The 19,668-nt window shown below is 36.1% G+C and overlaps 2 protein-coding genes across 4 annotated transcripts; one reads left to right on the forward strand and one right to left on the reverse strand.

Moving 5' to 3' along the window:
• The first annotated feature begins 2,537 nt into the window (after window positions 1-2,537).
• On the forward strand, window positions 2,538-11,811 carry LOC145120889 (MUS308 and mammalian DNA polymerase-like protein). Of its 3 annotated transcripts, none has more exons than XM_079056677.1 (22): window positions 2,538-2,707; window positions 3,639-4,009; window positions 4,145-5,015; window positions 5,108-5,172; window positions 5,249-5,354; window positions 5,437-5,637; window positions 5,709-6,071; window positions 6,159-6,398; window positions 6,505-6,717; window positions 6,819-7,169; window positions 7,287-7,439; window positions 7,650-7,847; window positions 7,938-8,156; window positions 8,239-8,356; window positions 8,470-9,808; window positions 9,890-10,079; window positions 10,154-10,264; window positions 10,342-10,694; window positions 10,773-10,881; window positions 10,958-11,110; window positions 11,224-11,320; window positions 11,410-11,811. In XM_079056677.1, the coding sequence occupies exons 1-22, from the start codon at window positions 2,669-2,671 to the stop codon at window positions 11,481-11,483; spliced, it is 5,934 nt and encodes a 1,977-aa protein (XP_078912803.1). In that variant the 5' UTR covers window positions 2,538-2,668; the 3' UTR covers window positions 11,484-11,811. The 3 variants fall into 3 exon arrangements, with proteins under 3 accessions (XP_078912803.1, XP_078912804.1, XP_078912805.1); XM_079056678.1 differs by having other exon boundaries at window positions 10,154-10,231; XM_079056679.1 differs by lacking the exon at window positions 10,154-10,264.
• A 1,123-nt stretch (window positions 11,812-12,934) lies between these two features.
• Window positions 12,935-14,687, reverse strand: LOC145120618 (BURP domain protein RD22-like). Its single transcript, XM_079056416.1, has 3 exons — window positions 14,555-14,687; window positions 14,276-14,381; window positions 12,935-14,171 (listed from the first exon to the last, which is right to left on the reverse strand). Exons 1-3 carry the CDS (start codon window positions 14,654-14,656, stop codon window positions 13,141-13,143), a joined length of 1,239 nt encoding a protein of 412 aa, XP_078912542.1. The 5' UTR covers window positions 14,657-14,687; the 3' UTR covers window positions 12,935-13,140.
• Window positions 14,688-19,668: the final 4,981 nt, after the last annotated feature.

Raw genomic sequence — 19,668 nt, forward strand, 5'->3', positions numbered from 1 at the left:
TGATTACAACCGGTCATAAGGGTAAAATGTGAACAATTTCAAATAATTTAGAGGTAAATCAAGCACGAAAAAAGTTCAATGATTAAATGTGAACAAAAATGAAAGTTTATTACCCAAGAACTTATAGCCTTTAAATAAGGCTCAAAACCCTAGGTTTAGGGTTTTGGTCCGGCACGGCTATGCTCGATGTAACCTAACCTATGTTTAACGTATGTCATTAAACCCCCGTCCAATATTTCCTTTCATACGCTCGACGTAGGGGAATATCCTACGCTCAACGTATGACATAATGTAACATCCAAATTTTCAAAACACTTTTTCACATTTTATAAAACACATTTTCTTTCATAATCGTTATAAAAACACCATTGTATCACATAGTCAATCATAACATCATATCCCAAGATCATAATAAAAATCTCCCCGTGTGTGTACTGATCAAGCCGACGCCTTCCCGCGATCCTCGCTGGTACCTGAGACACATAACACAACACTGTAAGCATAAATGCTTAGTGAGTTCCCCAAAATACCACACACAACACATATTAGCCACTCGAGGCTATAACTCTGATAACCCTCTGGTCAAGGTGTCTCTGTGGGACCCTCCAGTCCCATAACTCTGTGGGCCCTCTGGCCCTAACTCTGTGGACCCTCTGGCCCTAACTCTGTGGGCCCTCTGGCCCTAACTCTGAAAACTCTGTAACATACATAGCATATAACACATAGAAATCACATCATGCAAAAGCATACAGCATACTCTGTCTCATAGCTCTAATTACCACTCTAGGTAAAGTATAGTGAGAAGACTCACCTCGGGTAACTCGGTAAAGCTCGAACTCTGTAAAATCAGGTCTAGCCTCCGCCTAATCATGTAAAATAAATACTCTCAATCAATACATCTCTCAAGGCTAGACTATTCCTCCTCTTAGTACTCTCAGAAGGGTAAAAGACCATTTTACCCCTCCCATGGCTCAAAGGCCCTAAAGTTGACCAAACCCTAAAAGTCAACAAAAGTCAACCCTCCGGGTTACGCTGCGCGTACCAAACACGTACGCTGGGCGTATTCGGCGTCCTCACAGAAACGGGGTGCGCGACCCCTTACGCTGCGCGTACTGAGATTACGCCCCGCGTAACTCTCAGTTTCAGTCCCTTAGCTCTTGAGGTCTTAATCAGTTAAGACTCTCGTCCAACTTTTAGATCTGACCGTTTCTAAGCCTCTTAATCCATAAAGTCGATAACTTTAAGCCTTTGCATGGCTGAACAAGTCACTAACACCCAAAATATACCACTTCTAGCCCTAGAAAGCTCAAAACTCTAGCATGTCCTCATATCAACGACCAAGATAGAAACTTTATGGATCTAAAACATAAATATCACTGAAAAGGGACAGATCTTGGACCATGGAGCACCTTACACTCATAAAGTCTCCACCTTTGGGACTTTTAACCCTAGAAATGGCCCATGCAACAACAAACCAAAAGAAGAGGAAAGCTTTGAACTTTATACCTCTAAAAGCAGCTCCTTCCTCTGTAGATCTCAGATCCAAACTTGCACTTCAAGCTCTAGCCTCCACAAGCTCCTCTCCTTCTTCTGAATTTCGGGATGTTACACATAATTTCCCAAATTCAAACTTAAGCATTAAAGAATTTCAAAGAATAATACTTGAAAAAATCGGATGTTACAATAATTCTTCAATTAAATACAAGTATTGATATTTATTAATAATCAAAATTACTCAAATAAATAATTAGTAGTAAATTGTTATAATGTATAACCCTATATGATCATATGTCATTAGTAAATATCATTTTATAATGATTATTGGATATAAACATATTGCAAACTATCTCGTACTTATATCTCTTGTTATAGCTTTGAAACAGATGTTTTGTATATAATGCACACAAGTAGTGTTGTTTTAACAACACTTCGTTGTAAATAGCATAATAATTTGTAATATGCATAAAGTACATGAATTAATGTAATATGTGGTCGGATGAAGGATGTCTCATTATAACCTATAAAATTGTAATCATAAATAAAAGAATAAAACATGGAATGAATAAAGAAACTCTAGTTAAATGTTTATCTCATGGATTAGGATTAAAGCCGGGAATTACAACATGGTTATGTGGTACACATTGTATTCTGTAATACTCCTTACAAACACAACAAAAATGGAACGTAGTGACTGAAATCAAAATCATTAATCTAAGTAATTGCTACCAATAGACAAACTTTTAATTTTGTTCACATTTAGTCATTGAATTTTTTTTTCGTGCTTGATTTATCCCTAAGTTATTTGAAATTGTTCACATTTTACCCTTATGACCGGTTGTAACGGGTGATAAGGGTAAAATATGAACAATTTCAAATAATTCAGTGATAAATCAAGTACGAAAAATAATTTAGTGACTAAATGTAAACATAGTTAAAAGTTAATTACCCTATAATCAATTCAATTTAAATAGGTAACAAAGACTCCACAGTCCACACTACCTATTTACTTTTTTTCAAATAACCCCTTTTATGACTCTATGAGCATTGCAAGAATTCGCGGTCTTCATTTGAGATTCAAATGAATCCTATGAAGTATGAACCGTTATAGGACGACATATAAATGGACTAGGGTTCAATCGCATCAAATTCTCTGAAAAATCTTGTAAAAATGGCGTCAGGTGGTTCCTCACGCTCCCGCGTTGATCAGGTTTGTCTTAATCGCTCTCCCCCAACCTCACTCCATCTTCTTTATGAAAATATTTTATGGCAGTGAACCACACCGACGACAATTAACATCCGCTGCAAACAGGTTATTTCCAAGAACAAATCTTTAGGATATTTTAAATTTCAAAAGCTAAAGAATTCATACCTTTGTAGGAGGCTGAACTTGTTTAATCCAATCTTGATAATATCAGCGATGATTATTTGTTTTTAGTTTTCCTTGCTCTTCCTTAGTGGATGGTGAAGCAATTTAAACTTTAACTTGAAGTTATCTTTGCAATGCAACATGAATCTCCAAACTGAAGCACACCAGTTCATATCAGCAGATGGGTATATAGACCACGGTTCTTTCCTGTTTTATAAAACCATAAAAAACGCTTGTTGTACAAACAGAATGCAACAGTTCTTAGTATTTAGACCAAATGAGGGTGGTATTTATAAGCATTTGCAGTATCAATTAGATTTTAATAAAAGTAAAAGAAAAATCCGGTTTCTTGGTAATTGGTATTTCTATTTTCCCAATCCCAAGATTTTGAAAGGTTTGGTATTCAGTTTAAAGATGCCCAGTTTCGTTGATTAACACTGAAGTGTGCAGTATGTTTAACTCTTTTTGTTCCACCTTATGAACACAGTTTTTTCTAATATACACATTCATACTATTGGTGGATGCTGTAAAATTTTCCATATCAATACAAGAAACATAACACACTTACACGTCCTGTTGGTGCATTTTCTTTTATAAATTATGTATATCGGGCTCTGAGTATGATTGAGAAGTATCTTATTTTATCTGTATGCTTTTCGATTTTCGTTTGTATGGGCATAGCAATACTAGAAAACTGGAAGAATACTCTTTGCTTTGTAATTCCAAACATCCAAATTTTGGCATATTTTGCTGACATGATTACTATGTGCAGTTCTTTTCTTCAAAGAAGAAGAATAAGCTTGTTTCACCTGCTTTAAAATCGGGAATAGTTGAACAAAATCCAAAACTCTCACTTGAAGGGTCTCCTAGTGCTAAAGGCTCTTTATCCAGCTATCTAGTGTCTTCACCAAAAAATGAAATTCGCCCTCATAGGACTTTACCCACAGCTTGTGGGTCATCTGATAGACAAGATCAAGTGAAAAGAAACCTCACATCAGAGATTGATTCATCTTCAAGAAATGAAGATGTGGAAACTATATCATCTAGCAAAGGGCATCAGTGTAAGCCTTCAGAATCTATGCATGAGGTGGAGAACCCTGAATTACAACAGTTTGCAGCTAATTTTTTGTCATTTTATTGTAGGTAAGTAAGTAAGTTACTTCTGGTGTATTCACACTCTTTAACTGTCAAAAGATCTATTATATAAATGTTTCTGTCTATTGGTTTTTCAATGAGTTTTATCATCAAGTGTTTCATTATAATCTTTTACTGATGCAGTGAACTTCCAACTACAAAAGGTAATACAAATAAAAGGCAGGGTAGTCCATGTATGCTAGATTTGGAAGATAAATCGATTAAGAAGAGGCATTTAAGTCATGAGGAGGATGAAACTGTTGGTTATAATGAGAATCAACCCAATCCAGTTCATCAATTTAGCTTGAGGAAATGCAATAGAACATCCATAGAATCTGTTGATGCGGATGTGGCATCATGCAATACACCAAACCTGGCAGAAGTCAAAGTTGGAGCTGAAAAAACTCCTCAGTCAATGCATGGAAGCTCCATCTTTTCACCAGGAGACACATTCTGGAGAGAGGCAATCCAGGTGGCTGATGGTATGTCATATCATAATAAAAAAGATCTTCCTGAACAAGGTGTTGAAGAATCCAAAGGACAGAATGGTAATTCTATGGACAAAGAGGTGTCCCCATTACCCGTGAAGCATTTTGATTTTTCTTCTGAAGACAAAAATATGGTTGTGGATACTTCAAACCATGGCATTGTAAAAAATATGGGCAGACTTGTTGAGTGTTGTATAGCTGATAAGAACCTAACAACAACCATGGATATGAGCACTACCCCTTGCAACCAAGTTCAATCTTTGTGTAAATTGCAAGAGACAACAACTTCGAGTTGTGTAATTACCAAAAGGAGAGCTGAAGTATCGAATCAACCTAATGATGACAAAACATCTGATACGCCATCTACAGACATCAAAACTTGTAATGTAAAATTTCTTAACCGTGTAGAAAGTACCCCATCAAGTTCCATGCCTCCCAATGATCGTTTGGATATTAGCAATTGGCTCCCTTCTGAGTTATGCATAACATATAAGAAGCGAGGAATATCAAAACTGTATCCATGGCAGGTAGTACTTCTCTAGTTATTTTGACTATCTATATGGTTTTTCTAGTTTCTTTTACTTTTAAATCGATGTTTAATTGAGTTTTTGTTTTCCAGGTGGACTGCCTTCAGGTGGATGGGGTGTTACAAAAAAGGAACCTTGTGTATTGTGCATCTACAAGGTACTAATCTTAAGATTTGTGCTGAATCTTTTCTACTTAATCACTTTTTCATAACCATTTGTCTTTTCTGGCATAGTGCTGGGAAAAGTTTTGTTGCAGAAATCTTGATGTTACGTAGAGTGCTGTCAACAAGAAAAGTGGCAATTCTTGTTCTTCCTTATGTCTCAATTTGTACAGAGAAGGTCCGAGTTTTTCTGCATCTTATTTTGTTCAGAATTTGTATTTATGTTCTTGAAGTTCATTATTTGTAAGTAAGTGATGCAGGCAGAACATCTTGAAGCCTTACTGGAACCACTTGACAAGCATGTTCGCAGTTACTATGGAAGCCAAGGTGGAGGAACGCTTCCTAAAGATACATCTGTTGCTGTTTGCACAATTGAGAAGGCAAACTCTCTGCTCAATAGATTGCTTGAAGAGGGGCGTTTGTCAGAAGTTGGGATCATAGTAATTGATGAACTTCACATGGTACTTTGAATTTGGTATCTTTGAACATTATGATGCAAAAAATATATTCTTTTAATCATGTTGTTTGGCAGGTTGGAGATCAGCACAGGGGGTATCTGTTGGAACTTATGTTAACAAAGCTTAGGTATGGAGCTGGTGAAGGCAGGGTGGAGTTTTCAAGTGGAGAAAGTTCAGGGTCAAGCAGTGGGAAAAGTGACCCCACTCATGGTCTTCAAATTGTTGGAATGAGTGCCACTTTACCTAATGTCAATGCAGTTGCTGATTGGCTTCAAGCAGCTTTATACCAGACAGATTTCCGACCTGTTCCACTTGAGGAGTATATCAAAGTTGGAAACTCAATTTATAACAAAAAGATGGAACTTGTTAGAACAATCCCAAAAAGAGCTGATCTTTGTGGTAAAGATCCTGATCATATTGTAGAGTTATGCAATGAGGTGCGATGTGTGAAATCTTTATTTTCTTTGAAGCTGAAAATTTTCATTTACTGAAATAATAACATTGCAATTTGCATATTGTATCAGGTTGTCCAAGAGGGTCATTCAGTGTTGATCTTTTGTTCAAGTCGTAAAGGATGTGAATCAACTGCTAGGCATGTTGCAAAGTATCTTAAGCAATTCTCTGTGAATACCCTTAATGGTGAAAATGAATATCCTGATATTGCTTCTGCCATTGATGCATTGCAAAAATCTCCAGCAGGATTAGATCCTGTATTATCTGAAACACTTTCTTCAGGTGTTGCCTATCACCATGCTGGTCTTACAGTATGTATACTATCACTATCATTCCCCTTTTACTTTTCATTCAGCAATTGTCAGTTTCATACTTCAATACAAGTTGAATTTTGAGATGTTTCCCATTATCACATAGGTTGAAGAAAGAGAAATTGTTGAAAACTGCTATCGTAAAGGTTTAGTACGTGTGTTAACTGCCACATCAACATTAGCAGCTGGAGTGAATCTTCCTGCAAGAAGAGTTATCTTCAGACAACCTCGTATTGGTCGTGATTTTTTAGATGGGACAAGATACAGACAAATGTCTGGGCGGGCGGGTCGCACCGGAATTGATACAAAAGGAGAGAGTGTATGTATATTCTTGTTTTGGTTTTGTATGTAGGATGGAATCTTTTTCATACCAAATTAGTTTATGATAAATTACTTGAGTGTTTGTGAATGTGAACATAGGTGCTAATATGCAAGCCTGAGGAAGTGAAAAGAATTGTGGCACTCGTTGGTGATTCATGTCCACCATTGCATTCTTGTTTGTCAGAAGATAAGAATGGAATGACACATGCAATCTTAGAAGTTGTTGCTGGTGGAATTGTTCAAACTGCTAATGATATCCATCGATATGTTAGATGCACTCTTCTGAATTCAACACAACCATTTGAAGATGTTGTAAAATCAGCAAAAGATTCTCTCATGTGGCTGTGTCATAGGAAGTTTCTTGAGTGGAGTGAAGATACCAAGTTATATAGTACCACACCTCTTGGCCATGCTTGTTTTGGAAGCTCTCTTTGTCCTGAGGAGTCACTTGTAAGTCTTTTGACATTTTATTTCTTTTTATTTAATTCTTAACTTATGTTTAATGGTAGCTATATAGATCCTTGGATTTTCTTTCTCTTTCTAATACTTTAAATACATTGTTTGTAGATTGTGCTGGATGACCTTTCAAGGGCGAGAGAAGGATTTGTTCTTGCATCAGATTTGCACTTGGTTTACCTGGTAACACCAACTAATGTTGATGTTGAGCCAGATTGGGAATTATACTATGAAAGATTTATGCAATTACCTGCACTAGATCAAGTAAGCTTACTTCCAATTCAACAATAATTGAAAGTAATAGTTTGTGATGTATGTTTAAGTCTATTTATACTTGCACATTTACAAGCATTCAGTATCAATGCTTTAAAGTTCATGATTTCTAAATGTGTTTGTGGGTTTCATTTTATGAGATTGATCAATACGAGGTTTCATTACACTTGAACTCTTTCTTTTTCCATTGATGAATTGCAGTCTGTTGGAAATCGTGTTGGAGTGAAAGAACCGTTTTTGATGCGAATGGCTCATGGAGCTCCAACTCGCACTTCAGATAGATCAAGGCGTGATATAAAAGGACTTGGTGTTTCAACCAATAACACCCTTACAGATGATCAAATGCTTCGTGTCTCTAAGAGATTCTATGTTGCACTCATCCTTTCAAGACTTGTACAGGTTGCTAATGCTAATCATCTTCTCAACACAATCTCCAGTCTGTTTCTTTAATACTCATCTTTTTTGCACTGTTTGTGGATGAATATGAAGGAAGCACCTGTGACAGAGGTTTGTGAAGCTTTTAAGGTGGCACGTGGAATGGTTCAATCTTTACAAGAAAATGCTGGAAGGTTTGCATCCATGGTTTCAGTTTTTTGTGAAAGACTCGGTTGGCATGATCTTGAGTCACTGGTTTCCAAGTTCCAAAACCGTGTTTCATTTGGTGTAAGAGCTGAGATTGCTGAGCTTACCACCATTCCATTTGTCAAGGTTTGTTTTAGATTTCTATTAGTTTTCTAAGTTTGATTTGAAATTAACCTTTTTACATTCATGATTGTATGAATGTTTGTAGGGTTGTAGAGCTAGGGCACTTTACAAAGCTGGCTTGCGTACTACCCAAGCAATTGCTGAAGCGTCCATTCCCGAAATTGCAAAAGCAGTTTTTGAATCTTCATCATGGGATGCACAAGGTAAAGTTTGCAATGTGAATGTACTACTAACAAGTTAAAGTTATCATCTATGATCTATCTATACTTGTTTTTGTTTTCTGACAATACGTTATTGCATTTCCTGTTTAAAACAGATAATTCATTACAAAGACGTATTCAATTGGGAGTTGCTAAAAAGATAAAGAATGGTGCACGAAAGATTATCCTGGAAAAAGCTGAAGAAGCAAGGGATGCTGCCTTTTCAGCTTTTAAAGCTCTTGGAGTTGATGTTCCTCACTTTTCTCTACCCAAATCAACAACACCTTCTGTTAAAGAAAGTGATTCCCAACATAATACCAAGTTAACAACCGAAGAAAAACCACCAGAAGAAAACTCAGATGATACCACCTTAAGTAAATCAAGTGCAAATGAAGTTATTTCTACTCAAAAAGAGCATGAGAGAGCAGATGTATGTGTTGGTAATAAAGAAAAAGGTCCCATGAGTGCTGTTAACATTCCTGGTGGATTTGATTCTTTCTTGGATATGTGGGACTCCACAAATGAATTCTTTTTTGACATTCACTTCACAAAAGGATCTGAATTCCACTCGATTGCTCCTTTTGAATTACTTGGATTCGCAATCTGCTGGGAAGATTCTCCTGTTTACTATATCAGTGTTCCCAAGGATTTATTTTCATCCAACACAAAGAGAAACAAAAACCCTAATAATATTTCATCTCCAGAAGATGAGCTTGAGATGGCAAAGCAAAGATGGAGTAGAGTTGGTATGATAATGGGAAAAACACAAGTCCGAAAATTCACATGGAATTTGAAAATTCAAAATCAGGTGTTGAAGTTACCCGCTGTTTCAGTTCAGAAATTTGGGAACATGATTCAGTCAAAAAAAAGTATGGAGCTCGTTAATGGAAGCCACTATATGTTCTCTCCAGTTCATGTAAAAGATGCTATCGACTTATGTGTTGTAGTCTGGATTCTTTGGCCCGATGAAGAAAGAAGTTCAAACCCTAATTTGGAAAAAGAAGTGAAAAAAAGGTTATCTAGTGACGTGGCAGCATCTGCAAATCAAAACGGTCGGTGGAAAAATCAGATGCGAAGAGCTGCACACAACGGTTGCTGTAAGCGCACAGCTCAAACACGAGCTTTGTCATCAGTTCTCTTGAAGTTACTAACATCCGAGAAGCTTCTAGAACCATTAGTAAGGATCGAGATGCCATTAGTGAATGTTCTTTCTGATATGGAAGTTTCCGGAATAGGTGTTGACATGGAGGGGTGTATACAATCGCGTCTTGTGATTGGTAAAAAACTGAGATCTCTTGAAAGCGAAGCTTATAAATTGGCGGGTACGAGGTTTTCTTTGTACACGTCAGCAGATATTGCAGATGTGTTGTACAACCGGTTAAAGCTGCCAGTTCGGGAAGGGTATAAAGGGAAACAACACCCCAGTACTGACAAACATTGTTTAGAATTATTAAGGTACATTTTTAAATTTTTTTTAGCGTAACAACTTATTAAATGAAGAGATGATGATTGTTTGTTTGTTACTTTGTTTTTAAGGTTTGAGCATCCTATTGTTCCTGTTATTAAAGAACACCGGACATTAGCCAAGCTTTTAAACTGTACATTGGGTTCCATTTGTTCACTTTCTAAGTTATCTATGAAGACTCAAAGATATACACTTCATGGACATTGGCTCCAAACTTCAACAGCAACAGGAAGGTTATCCATGGAGGATCCCAATCTTCAGGTGCCTTAATATCTTCTCTTCTTCTTATTTTCTTCCTTTTTCTTTTTTGTTTTTCTTATAAATATTTCTTCTAGTGTGTCGAGCATATGGTTGAATTCAAGATAGATAGCAATGAAAAAGAAGGCGATGATTCAGACATGGAACTCTACAAAGTAAATCCTCGTGATTTCTTCATTCCAACTCAGGTCAATATTTATTTTGTTCTGTAGAAATTATTCAATACGTTAATGTATAAAATATAAATATATATTTTTTCATGCAGGAAAACTGGTTATTAGTAACTGCAGATTATTCTCAGATAGAACTGAGATTAATGGCTCATTTTTCTAAAGACCAATCACTGATTGATCTTCTGACAAAGCCTCTTGGTGATGTGTTCAACATGATCACTGCTAAATGGTCAGGAAAAGAAGAGTCTTTAGTGGGCCCCAAAGAGAGAGATCAAACGAAAAGATTGATTTATGGGATTTTATATGGTATGGGTGCAAATTCACTTGCTGAACAGCTGGAATGCAGTCCAGATGATGCTAGAGACAAAATTCAGAGTTTCAAAAGATCTTTTCCTGGTGTTGCTTCATGGCTTAAAGAAGCTGTTGCAATCTGCCATAAAAAGGGGTAAGATATAATCAATAATTAATAATTTGTTTATTGACTTAATAATTTAGCATATGTTATTGGTGTTTTCTTGTGTAGTTATGTGGAAACTTTGATGGGAAGGAAGCGGTTTTTGGCGAAAATTAAGTTTGGAAATAGTGAAGAAAAATCAAAAGCTCAGAGACAGGCTGTGAATTCCATTTGTCAGGTACAATATTTTAAAATATTTAATTTTCTCATTTTAGTAATTTATATTAATTCATAAACTGTTGGTGTTTTTGTAGGGATCTGCAGCTGATATAATAAAAGTTGCAATGATAAGTATACATGCTGTGATAGGTGAAGGTGAAGGTGTTGACAAGTCAACGCCTAGCAATAGCATCCAATTTGCTGAAAGATTCCATATGCTTAAGGGTCGTTGTAGAATCCTTCTACAGGTCAAATTCTAAGATTGTTATTCTTCATCATATTTTCATAAAAGTTAAAATTATTATATTGAAAGATGGCTGAAGGGTATGTTGGACATTTTGTAATCTTTAATGCTCTTCAGGTACATGATGAATTAATACTAGAAGCTGATCCATCTGTTGTGAATGAAGCTGGATTGCTGCTAAAGTTGAGCATGGAAAACGCTGCCTCACTTCTAGGTGGGTCCCATGAAACCCTAGATTACTTTTTTTTTGGTAAATATGTTAGTTTTCTTTTGATTAATGTGGTTGATGTTAATTTGTTTCAGTTCCATTGATGGTGAAATTGAAGTGTGGAAGAACATGGGGATCTTTAGAACCATTAACGGTTTGTTATATATGAGGAACTCAACATTTTTTTCCCCCCAAAAAATTAAGTTTTTTTTCACAGGACACCGCTTGTGGTCGCAAATTATGGACATGACAAGTTTATTTACAAGATTTTTTTTTTCAAATACCTTTTATTGTGAGAAAGATGGAGATCATGATCATGCTGCATGCAGAAAAGAATCAACCAATTGGGGTAGTGTAAGATAATGTAATTTGGGTGTAGGAAGTTGTTGTATAAGATAAACAATTAAAGAAACGATAATTAATGTAAGGGAATGTTGCCATTGTTGGTTTTTAAAAACTTTGGTGGGAAAGAAATATTAGAGCTTTGAATTTTTTTTTTTTTTTTTTAACATATGTAAGTAAGAACTCAAAAGACAATGCCATTTTGGTGTGAGCTACTAAAGTTCTAAGCTTATAAGACCTCAAATGAGCTCTTTTGGCATAATTTAAGTGTAATTTGAAAGGAGGACTTGAAATTTAGTCATGTAGGGCCTAAAAGAACTTTCTGAAATGGTCATATTTTGGTCATTGTCAACTAAACGTATAAAATATGTTCCAAGTTTTAGGGGTAAAATAGGTAAAACCATATTCATTGTTATTCACTATTATTCATAATAGTTTATGAAGACGAATTCGTAACATTAGAGCATTTAAAGTAGAAGCTTTTATTGATTAGTATATTTGGGTCATATAATTAAGCTCTTTAAAGGGCTATTTGATAAGGTATGGTTCGATAACCATTTAGAGGTTGGATTTGTATTGAATGCTGAATGGTTCCTCTAGGTCAATCAAACTGTAGTGAGATTTTTTCACAAAATGGTTTTTAACTTACTTGTCAATTGAAAAGCTCTATATATTGAGTTTTTTCATAATAAATTAATTATATAGGTTTTTCATTTTGTTACGAGTCTTATACCTTTTGTGAAAAAACTTTACTATATATAGTGGAAGGTAATTTGAGGCTTTTGGGTTATTGAATTGGTGCTATGCGGCAAGAATTTTTATGGATGCTCTTAGGAGACTTCTATTTTAACTCACTTCAACCACATCTATATCATCGTTGTGTTAGAGATTTTATGATTTACAGGTTACAATTAGATAATATAATGTACCCATCTAACCAAATCCTGATATTATTATATAATTAATTTTGTAATGAAATATTAATTTTTAGGCATTTCTGTTTTCTACACGAAAAGTTTTCCTCCTAGGATATGATTATATATAGCATTTTTTGCGATGGAGCTTATGCAACTGTTTCGTGAACAATTTTCACGAGGAAAAATTGTCCTCATAAACAAATTAACCATTTTGTGATGAAATTTTTGGTTATAATTATTGCCTACGTACCCAATTATAATTAATTAATTGATCATCTTCAATTCCTGTAAGTAAAAGTTTGAAATTAACCGAATCTATAATCTAACAAATTCAGAAATATGAATATAACTACACCGATCATCAAACATATAATACTCTTATTAATTTATATAACATTATAAACATCCATAAAACAAATACAAAGATATATATGTGATCATAAACAATCTCATAATGATAGTATACGTATCAATGGTATATGATCTAATGTAAATTACAAGCCCTAAAATACCAATCATACAAAAAGGGCATTATTCTATCTTTATATCACCGTATATGTCATGTCATCAGTAAGGTACCCAAACGACATGATCTTCAGGTAGGAAATGACAAACCGGAGTAGTCCCCGGTTTCACTTTCAAAACCCTAAACGCCAGATGCTTAGGGTTCCATTTTGCAGTGTCTGTATGACACACAGCAACTGCTTTACCTTTTGTATCATCTTCTCCGACCAAAGACACCACATACGCCTCCGTGGTGGTGGTTTTGTGACAATAGAAAACCGCATACGGGTAGCTCTGTTTGTGGCAAACCACCGCTCGAGTAGCAGGTGTCACTTTCTTCGCTCCTTCGATGGTGTACTTCAACGGAGTAGTACGTTTTTTATCAGAGTTTACCTCTGTTGATATCGCCTTAACGTTTTTCCCCAACTCCGTTGTGCTGAAGTCGACCATGGCCTCTAATGAAGTAGCACAGAGCTTCTTCTCACCTTCCATGGGATTTTGCTCACACTCGGTGATCGTCTTCTTCATTGATTCGGACTCTACGGTGTCAGGTTTGACGGCGAAACGGGTGTACAGCTCTGGGAGCTTTTCCGATGAAAAGGGTATCGTGTCTGCGACTTTACGAGGCAAGAAATTTGAAGATGGAGTGGTTGTTTTGGTGAAATGTAAGTTCATGGAGTTGCCTCGATGCAAATCCTTTTGGAGGAAGAAAAGAGCGACATTTGGATCGTCTTTTAGTTGATCATCGTTAGCAGCATACTTGTAGGAAAACGGTGACACGTGTACGTTTGTAGGCTTGCCTTTGTGGTGACAGCGAACGACTACACCTCCTTTTCCGACGTACACCTTCTCACAGTCCCCTTCTGGTTTTGATTTTGGTTCCGGTTTTGGTGCATGAACGGATACAGCACCACCTTTACCGACGCCGACGGTGGTGCCAGGGGCATGAACAGATACGCCGCCTTTTCCGACGCCGACATTTGTACCAGGGGCATGGACGGATACGCCGCCTTTTCCGACACCAACGTTTGTGCCAGGGGCATGGACAGATACGCCGCCTTTGCCAACGCCTACCTGGACATCGGTGCTCTTATCTTCCGATGATCATAGGGGGAAGAAGATAAGCAAAAATGCATGTTTTAGATATAATTTAAGCAAGAGAAAATGAAATATTTTATGTATGAACTGAATTACCAACCGTTGTTAAGGAGATCAGTGAAGGCTTTGGGCATAGGAGTGTTTGGCAACACAGATTTCCAGTATGTTTCAGGAGCCACAGCTGCATGGCTTACAACCATTGCCAACTGAACAAAATATATAAAAATGAAAATATTAATTAAATAAAATCAGATATAATTATATATGTATAGAACGTGTGCATGCGATGATATACTCGTACACTGCATGCATGCATGGTTGTACGTGTTTCAGAAACAAATTAAACAAGGTAACATAACAGAGTTGAATGAATACTCACAGAAAGAAAGGATAAGAAGTGGAGGAACTCCATTATATTAGTGAATGAAATGTGTTTAATGAGGAAGGAACTTTGGAAGAAGGGCAACGGGTGTTCGTGCATTTATAGAAGACGAGACTTTCTCAAAACATGATAAAAAATTTATATTTTATACATGTTTAATTATTTTGGTACGAGTTAGAAACGGATGAGTTTGAATCGGTTCTTTGTAAAAAACAGGATGGTTTAGAAAAATATATATTCGTAAAAATAGAGGTTCTTTGAGGCTTGTTCGTAAAAATGGGACAGTTTAAAAAATCTGTCCCACAATCTATCAACAACATGTAACAAATCTTACAAATGGAACCTTTCACTTTCTCAATCTAAAAGGGGAGAGGGTACGGATGGAAGCTTCCCTCACTTTTTGTGGGTCATACCATATTTTCCTCCATTTCCTTTCCCTCACCTATGGAAGGGTTTCCCTCAATATTTTTTTTAAATAAAATTAATTGATTTTTATGATTTATAATTTTTAAATTAAAAGTAACTTAAAATTTTAATTAAAAAGAAACACATTTCATTAATTAAAATAAAAATTACAATAAATCTAAAATTTAAAAAACTAGAAAATTAAAAAAAAAAACACAAACTAAAAATCAAACAAACCAACAACGACCTACGAAAAATATTTTTTCATAATTTTTCCCTCTTCTTCATCACGAGCTTGAGAGCCGGTCCCGAGAGATGATCAGTGTTTTCTATCAAAAACTTCATATCCTCCATTTCTTGTCTCTCCACCCGCTCCTTTTTCCTTGCTTCTTCTTTTTCTTTGTCGAACGCCAAACGTTCGGAGAAATTAAGATTATATCGATCAAACGACGCTGTTATTTTCCGCATTTCGTCAACGTCCATGCTGAAATCCGATGCACCCGAAGAAGTCCCTTTTCCCTTTCTCTTCGCTTTGTCCCTACCCATTGGGCGGACAATTTCTTCTAGCTCGAGTTCGTCATCCTGATTTAAATCTAGACCGACCCGAGCATCGGAGGAGGTTATGTAACCACTAGAGCCTGTTTTCGTTTGCTTTGATTGTTGGACTCCAAAAATAAATCTTGCTCGTATTTTTTCCACCTAGGACATCGGACCAATAATTTCCAACAATCGTGCCATTTGAATGGTTTTCCGACTTCCTCAAGGTAAAATTGCAAAGCTTCTTGAAGTATTTGTTTGTCGTCTTGGCCGCTTTTTCGTTGGGTTTTTAGGTTGTTGTACAACCCGTTTATTTTTGAAACCCCCTTTGCTATTTCTCGAAACTTCGAATTCAGTTGATGTTTCGTACGAAAGTCGTCACCTTTTTCTAGCTCCTCTCGAAACCTTTCTAAAATGCGAAACCAAAAATGGTCTCCCGGTTGTGCGTTTCCATGAATCGAATCTTTAGAAATGTCAGCCCAAGCTTTTACCAAAACTAACTCTTCGTGTGGAAGCCATGTTGTGGGCTTTTGTCTTCCCGGTTGTGCGACACCCTTGCGCACTTGTTGTTTTCCTTTGCGTCGTTGTGGGGGTGGTGTGGGTTAAGTTTCGGGAACCATCTCTTCTTCTTCCGAGTCATCCAACTCATCGACAAGTTGGAAATGTTGTTGGGTTTGGGTTTGAGTTTCAGTTTGGGTTTGGGGTTGGGGTTGGGTTTGGATTTGAGGTTGATTTGGCGATTATTGATTGGGAAAAACAACAAAGTGTGAAAACATTTGTGGCGTAACATTTGGAACTTGGATCGGGTAATATTGTCTAACATTTTGGTATTGAAATTGTAGTGAAGATTGAATGGGAGCATCGAGTTAGGGGCGATAAACTCATTGAGATGATGAATTGATAGCAAAAATGTTTGGAGTTGGGATGTTTAAACTCGAACCATGACTTCTTTTCCTTCGATCGGAAGTTGGGGTTTGTTCGTCGGGATTTTTTTTTTGAGAAGAAAATAGAGGGAATAGAGGTTTTTTTGAATGTTGATTGAAGGTAAATAGTTGGGTATTTATAGGTTGGGGTTTAAATGCATATACCCGTTAGTAAAAAAAAGGAAATTTTTTTTAATCGTTAAACAATGGCTAGTTCAAAGAAAAAAAATATATACGTGAATCATCGACGGAGAGAGAACGCGGGAGAGCCTCCCCTCACTGGTTCCCGCGCCACCCTTCCCCGCACTGACGGTGTGGTGTTCCGCCGGGCGGGAAGCTTCCCGCGGGTCTTCCCCGCATCCATTCTGTCCGGCCTAAGGCCGGATGGAGAACAAGAAACCGAACAGTGCGGGAAGCTGAGTTGGCAGGAAACCACACCCTGGACGTTGTTAAGCTGTTCCCCTTCCCCTTCCCCGCACTCTATCCCTTTTTCCGATTGGCCAATAGCTAAAAAATGATTTGTTTTCCAGTTTTTATAATATTTAATTAAAATTTATATTAAAATTTATGGATTCTAATTCTCTACAAAAAAACAATGTTTTAAAAACCGGTTTTTTATTTGAACCGGTACGGTGACTGGTTCTCGGTTTAGCCGATTCGACCGGTTTCTATAACTTTCCATATTTTTTCCTATTTTCCTACACGTACATAGACATCCACAAGTTTAAACATTAAAAATAAAATAAATACAAGTTATAGATCAATCCAAATAAATTAAAAAAAAAATATAACCATAAGTTTTACATCAATCCACATACATCAAAATGAAAATAAAGTATAATACGGAAGCAAAATATAGTTTTAGATGAATACAAATGCTTTGAAAATTTCATAACATTTACCGTTTGTTTTTATTTAAAGAAATCTAACTAGATGTTAAAAAAACACTAAAGTTTATTATGCAAAATAATTCATTTTCATGCGTTTTTATATAATTTAACCGGTTCAATTGGTTTAATTTAACTGGTTCAACCAAGTTTTTTTAAAACCAGCCGGTTCATTCCGGTTCAGAATTAGACATAAAACCGGTGCTAGTTGAACCGCTCCCTTCTCTGTAGAGGTGTTGATCGGGTAATTTTTTCGGGTTTCGGGTAATTCGGGTCGGGTAATTCGGGTTTTTCATGTTAAAAAAATTACCCGTTACCCGACCCAAATTAAATTCGGGTAATTCGGGTTTGGGTAATTCGGGTAGCGGGTTGGGTTTGGGTAATTCGGGTATTACCCGAAATATATAATTTTTTTTTGAATTGCACCTGAAAATAAATTTAATAAAATAAATACGTCGTGCTTTATTAGTCATGTTTGTATAAACAAACGAGACATAAATGAAGTTACTCAAGCTTTGAACATTGAGATTTTTTAGTCAATAATACTTGAGATATCAAACAATTTTTTAACAACTTAATCTAATCTAATAAGATGTTAAAGAAATAAATACTTAAAGATCTTAATTTTAAAGTTTAAAATGTTTAAGATAATTGTAGCAATAAGTTTTGCCATGTTCGGAAGTTTCGTTAAGATAATGAGTTTGTTAGTTGCAATAAAAAATATAATCTAGAAAACAGTTAAGTTTTAAAGAACATGGTGATATATAAACAATTGCTTTTAATATTGTTAGTGTCATTTTGTCATAATAAAAGAGATTCATGTTTTACAATAATGATAGTTAGTTTTAACGTGATCAAATACCTGCTACATACTACAAGCTCTATGAAAAAAAATTGGGTAATTCGGGTATACCCGAAACCCAACAAACGTACCCTTACCCGACCCGCAAAAAATCGGGTTACCCAATTACCCGAAAAAATTTACCCGATACCCGAAAAAATTGGGTGGGTAATTCGGGTATCGGGTATTTCGACAGGGCTACTTCTCTGGTTCGACCGGCCGGTTCAAACCGGTTTTTAAAACATTGACAAAAAGAGTATAATATTAGTAAAAATATGTTTAAAAGAAATACATGTTTCTCGATTTCCGGTATGTGATTCTTTTGTTGTTTTAATTTGTAAATTTGTCGTATTTGCGGCGCGGCAGTGGGGTTGGTTGCTACATGACCTTTTAATGAAGGTCACGACGTGACACCTTCTATATGCACGACGCGACCTTGTTGGGTTGAGAAATTCTAATTCTCTGTCTTTGGGCCCTATTTAAGGGCTCTAACCCTTAGGGTTTGCCCATTGTGAGAGTTTTGAGTGTATTTTCATTGTTGTGGTGAAGGAGGAGGAAGAAAGTGCTCATTCTTGGTGCAAGGATTGTTTCTACATTGAAGATCCATCATCCTCTTGTGTTTCTGGACTTGGGTAAGTGATAAAGCCTCCACCTTTATGTATTTTATCTTTCGTATTTGCTTATCTAATGGAGTTTGTTTCCTTTTTATGGATGCTCTTGAAATTTGAGGAACTCCAAAGCTTGTTATGGCATTTTTAGGATGTTAGGCTTCTGACAAGGGAGAAAAACGATCATGCATAGGTTCTCTTGAGTCCATGCACAAGTTATGGCCTTTTTGAGAGATTAATGGACTTAGGTTTAAGATCTTGCATTATGGAGTTGTGTAAATGGATAAAGTTGGAAACTTTATCCATTAAGTCCTTTGAGAGATTCAAATATGAAGTTATGGGCCTTGATCTGAAAGGGTTAAGTGCTTAATGGAAAATGGGACTCTCACTACTAGAAAAACTGCATTTAATGACACACAATGCGTGTCATAAAAGGGATAGATGACACCCAAATGCGTGTCAAGGAAGGCCCTGCCATAAAGGAAGACGACACGCATTTGCGTGTCATAACCTTACGACGTGCATTTACGACACACATTTACGACACACAATGCGTATCATTAAAGCCCATGTCATGAAGAAAGATGACACACATTTTGCATGTCATAATTTTAAATGTTTTAAATTTTTTTTATATAGATTTACTAATTTTCAAATTTAATCACATTTAATGTCTCATACTATAAAATAGAATATCATACAACAAAAGACAATCATTTCAAAATATATATTAGGTCAAATAATAATAATCATTCCAATGCTTAAATAAATGCAATACATTAACTATTTCCTCATATCTTATCAATTCCCCAAACAATACACTGTATCCAATTAAGACATGTATTCAGACCTATTTACCTAACACAAGTGCAACATTTGAAACAATCGACCCAACCCATCATGCATATAG

This window comes from Lactuca virosa, chromosome 6 (genome assembly GCF_052849685.1).
Source record: "Lactuca virosa cultivar CGN04683 chromosome 6, Lactuca_virosa_CGN04683_v6, whole genome shotgun sequence".
Classification (NCBI taxonomy): Eukaryota; Viridiplantae; Streptophyta; class Magnoliopsida; order Asterales; family Asteraceae; genus Lactuca; species Lactuca virosa.

Excerpts from the sequence above, each read along its gene's own strand:
- LOC145120618 (XM_079056416.1), bottom strand. The coding sequence starts at position 14,656 with ATGCACGAACACCCGTTGCCCTTCTTCCAAAGTTCCTTCCTCATTAAA. Across the intron at positions 14,382-14,554 it reads ACTTCTTATCCTTTCTTTCT|TTGGCAATGGTTGTAAGCCA; the intron begins GTGAGTATTCAT and ends TATTTTGTTCAG. Across the intron at positions 14,172-14,275 it reads CACTGATCTCCTTAACAACG|ATAAGAGCACCGATGTCCAG; the intron begins GTTGGTAATTCA and ends GATCATCGGAAG.
- LOC145120889 (XM_079056677.1), top strand. The coding sequence starts at position 2,669 with ATGGCGTCAGGTGGTTCCTCACGCTCCCGCGTTGATCAG. Across the intron at positions 6,399-6,504 it reads ATCACCATGCTGGTCTTACA|GTTGAAGAAAGAGAAATTGT; the intron begins GTATGTATACTA and ends ATTATCACATAG. Across the intron at positions 11,111-11,223 it reads GTTGTAGAATCCTTCTACAG|GTACATGATGAATTAATACT; the intron begins GTCAAATTCTAA and ends AATGCTCTTCAG.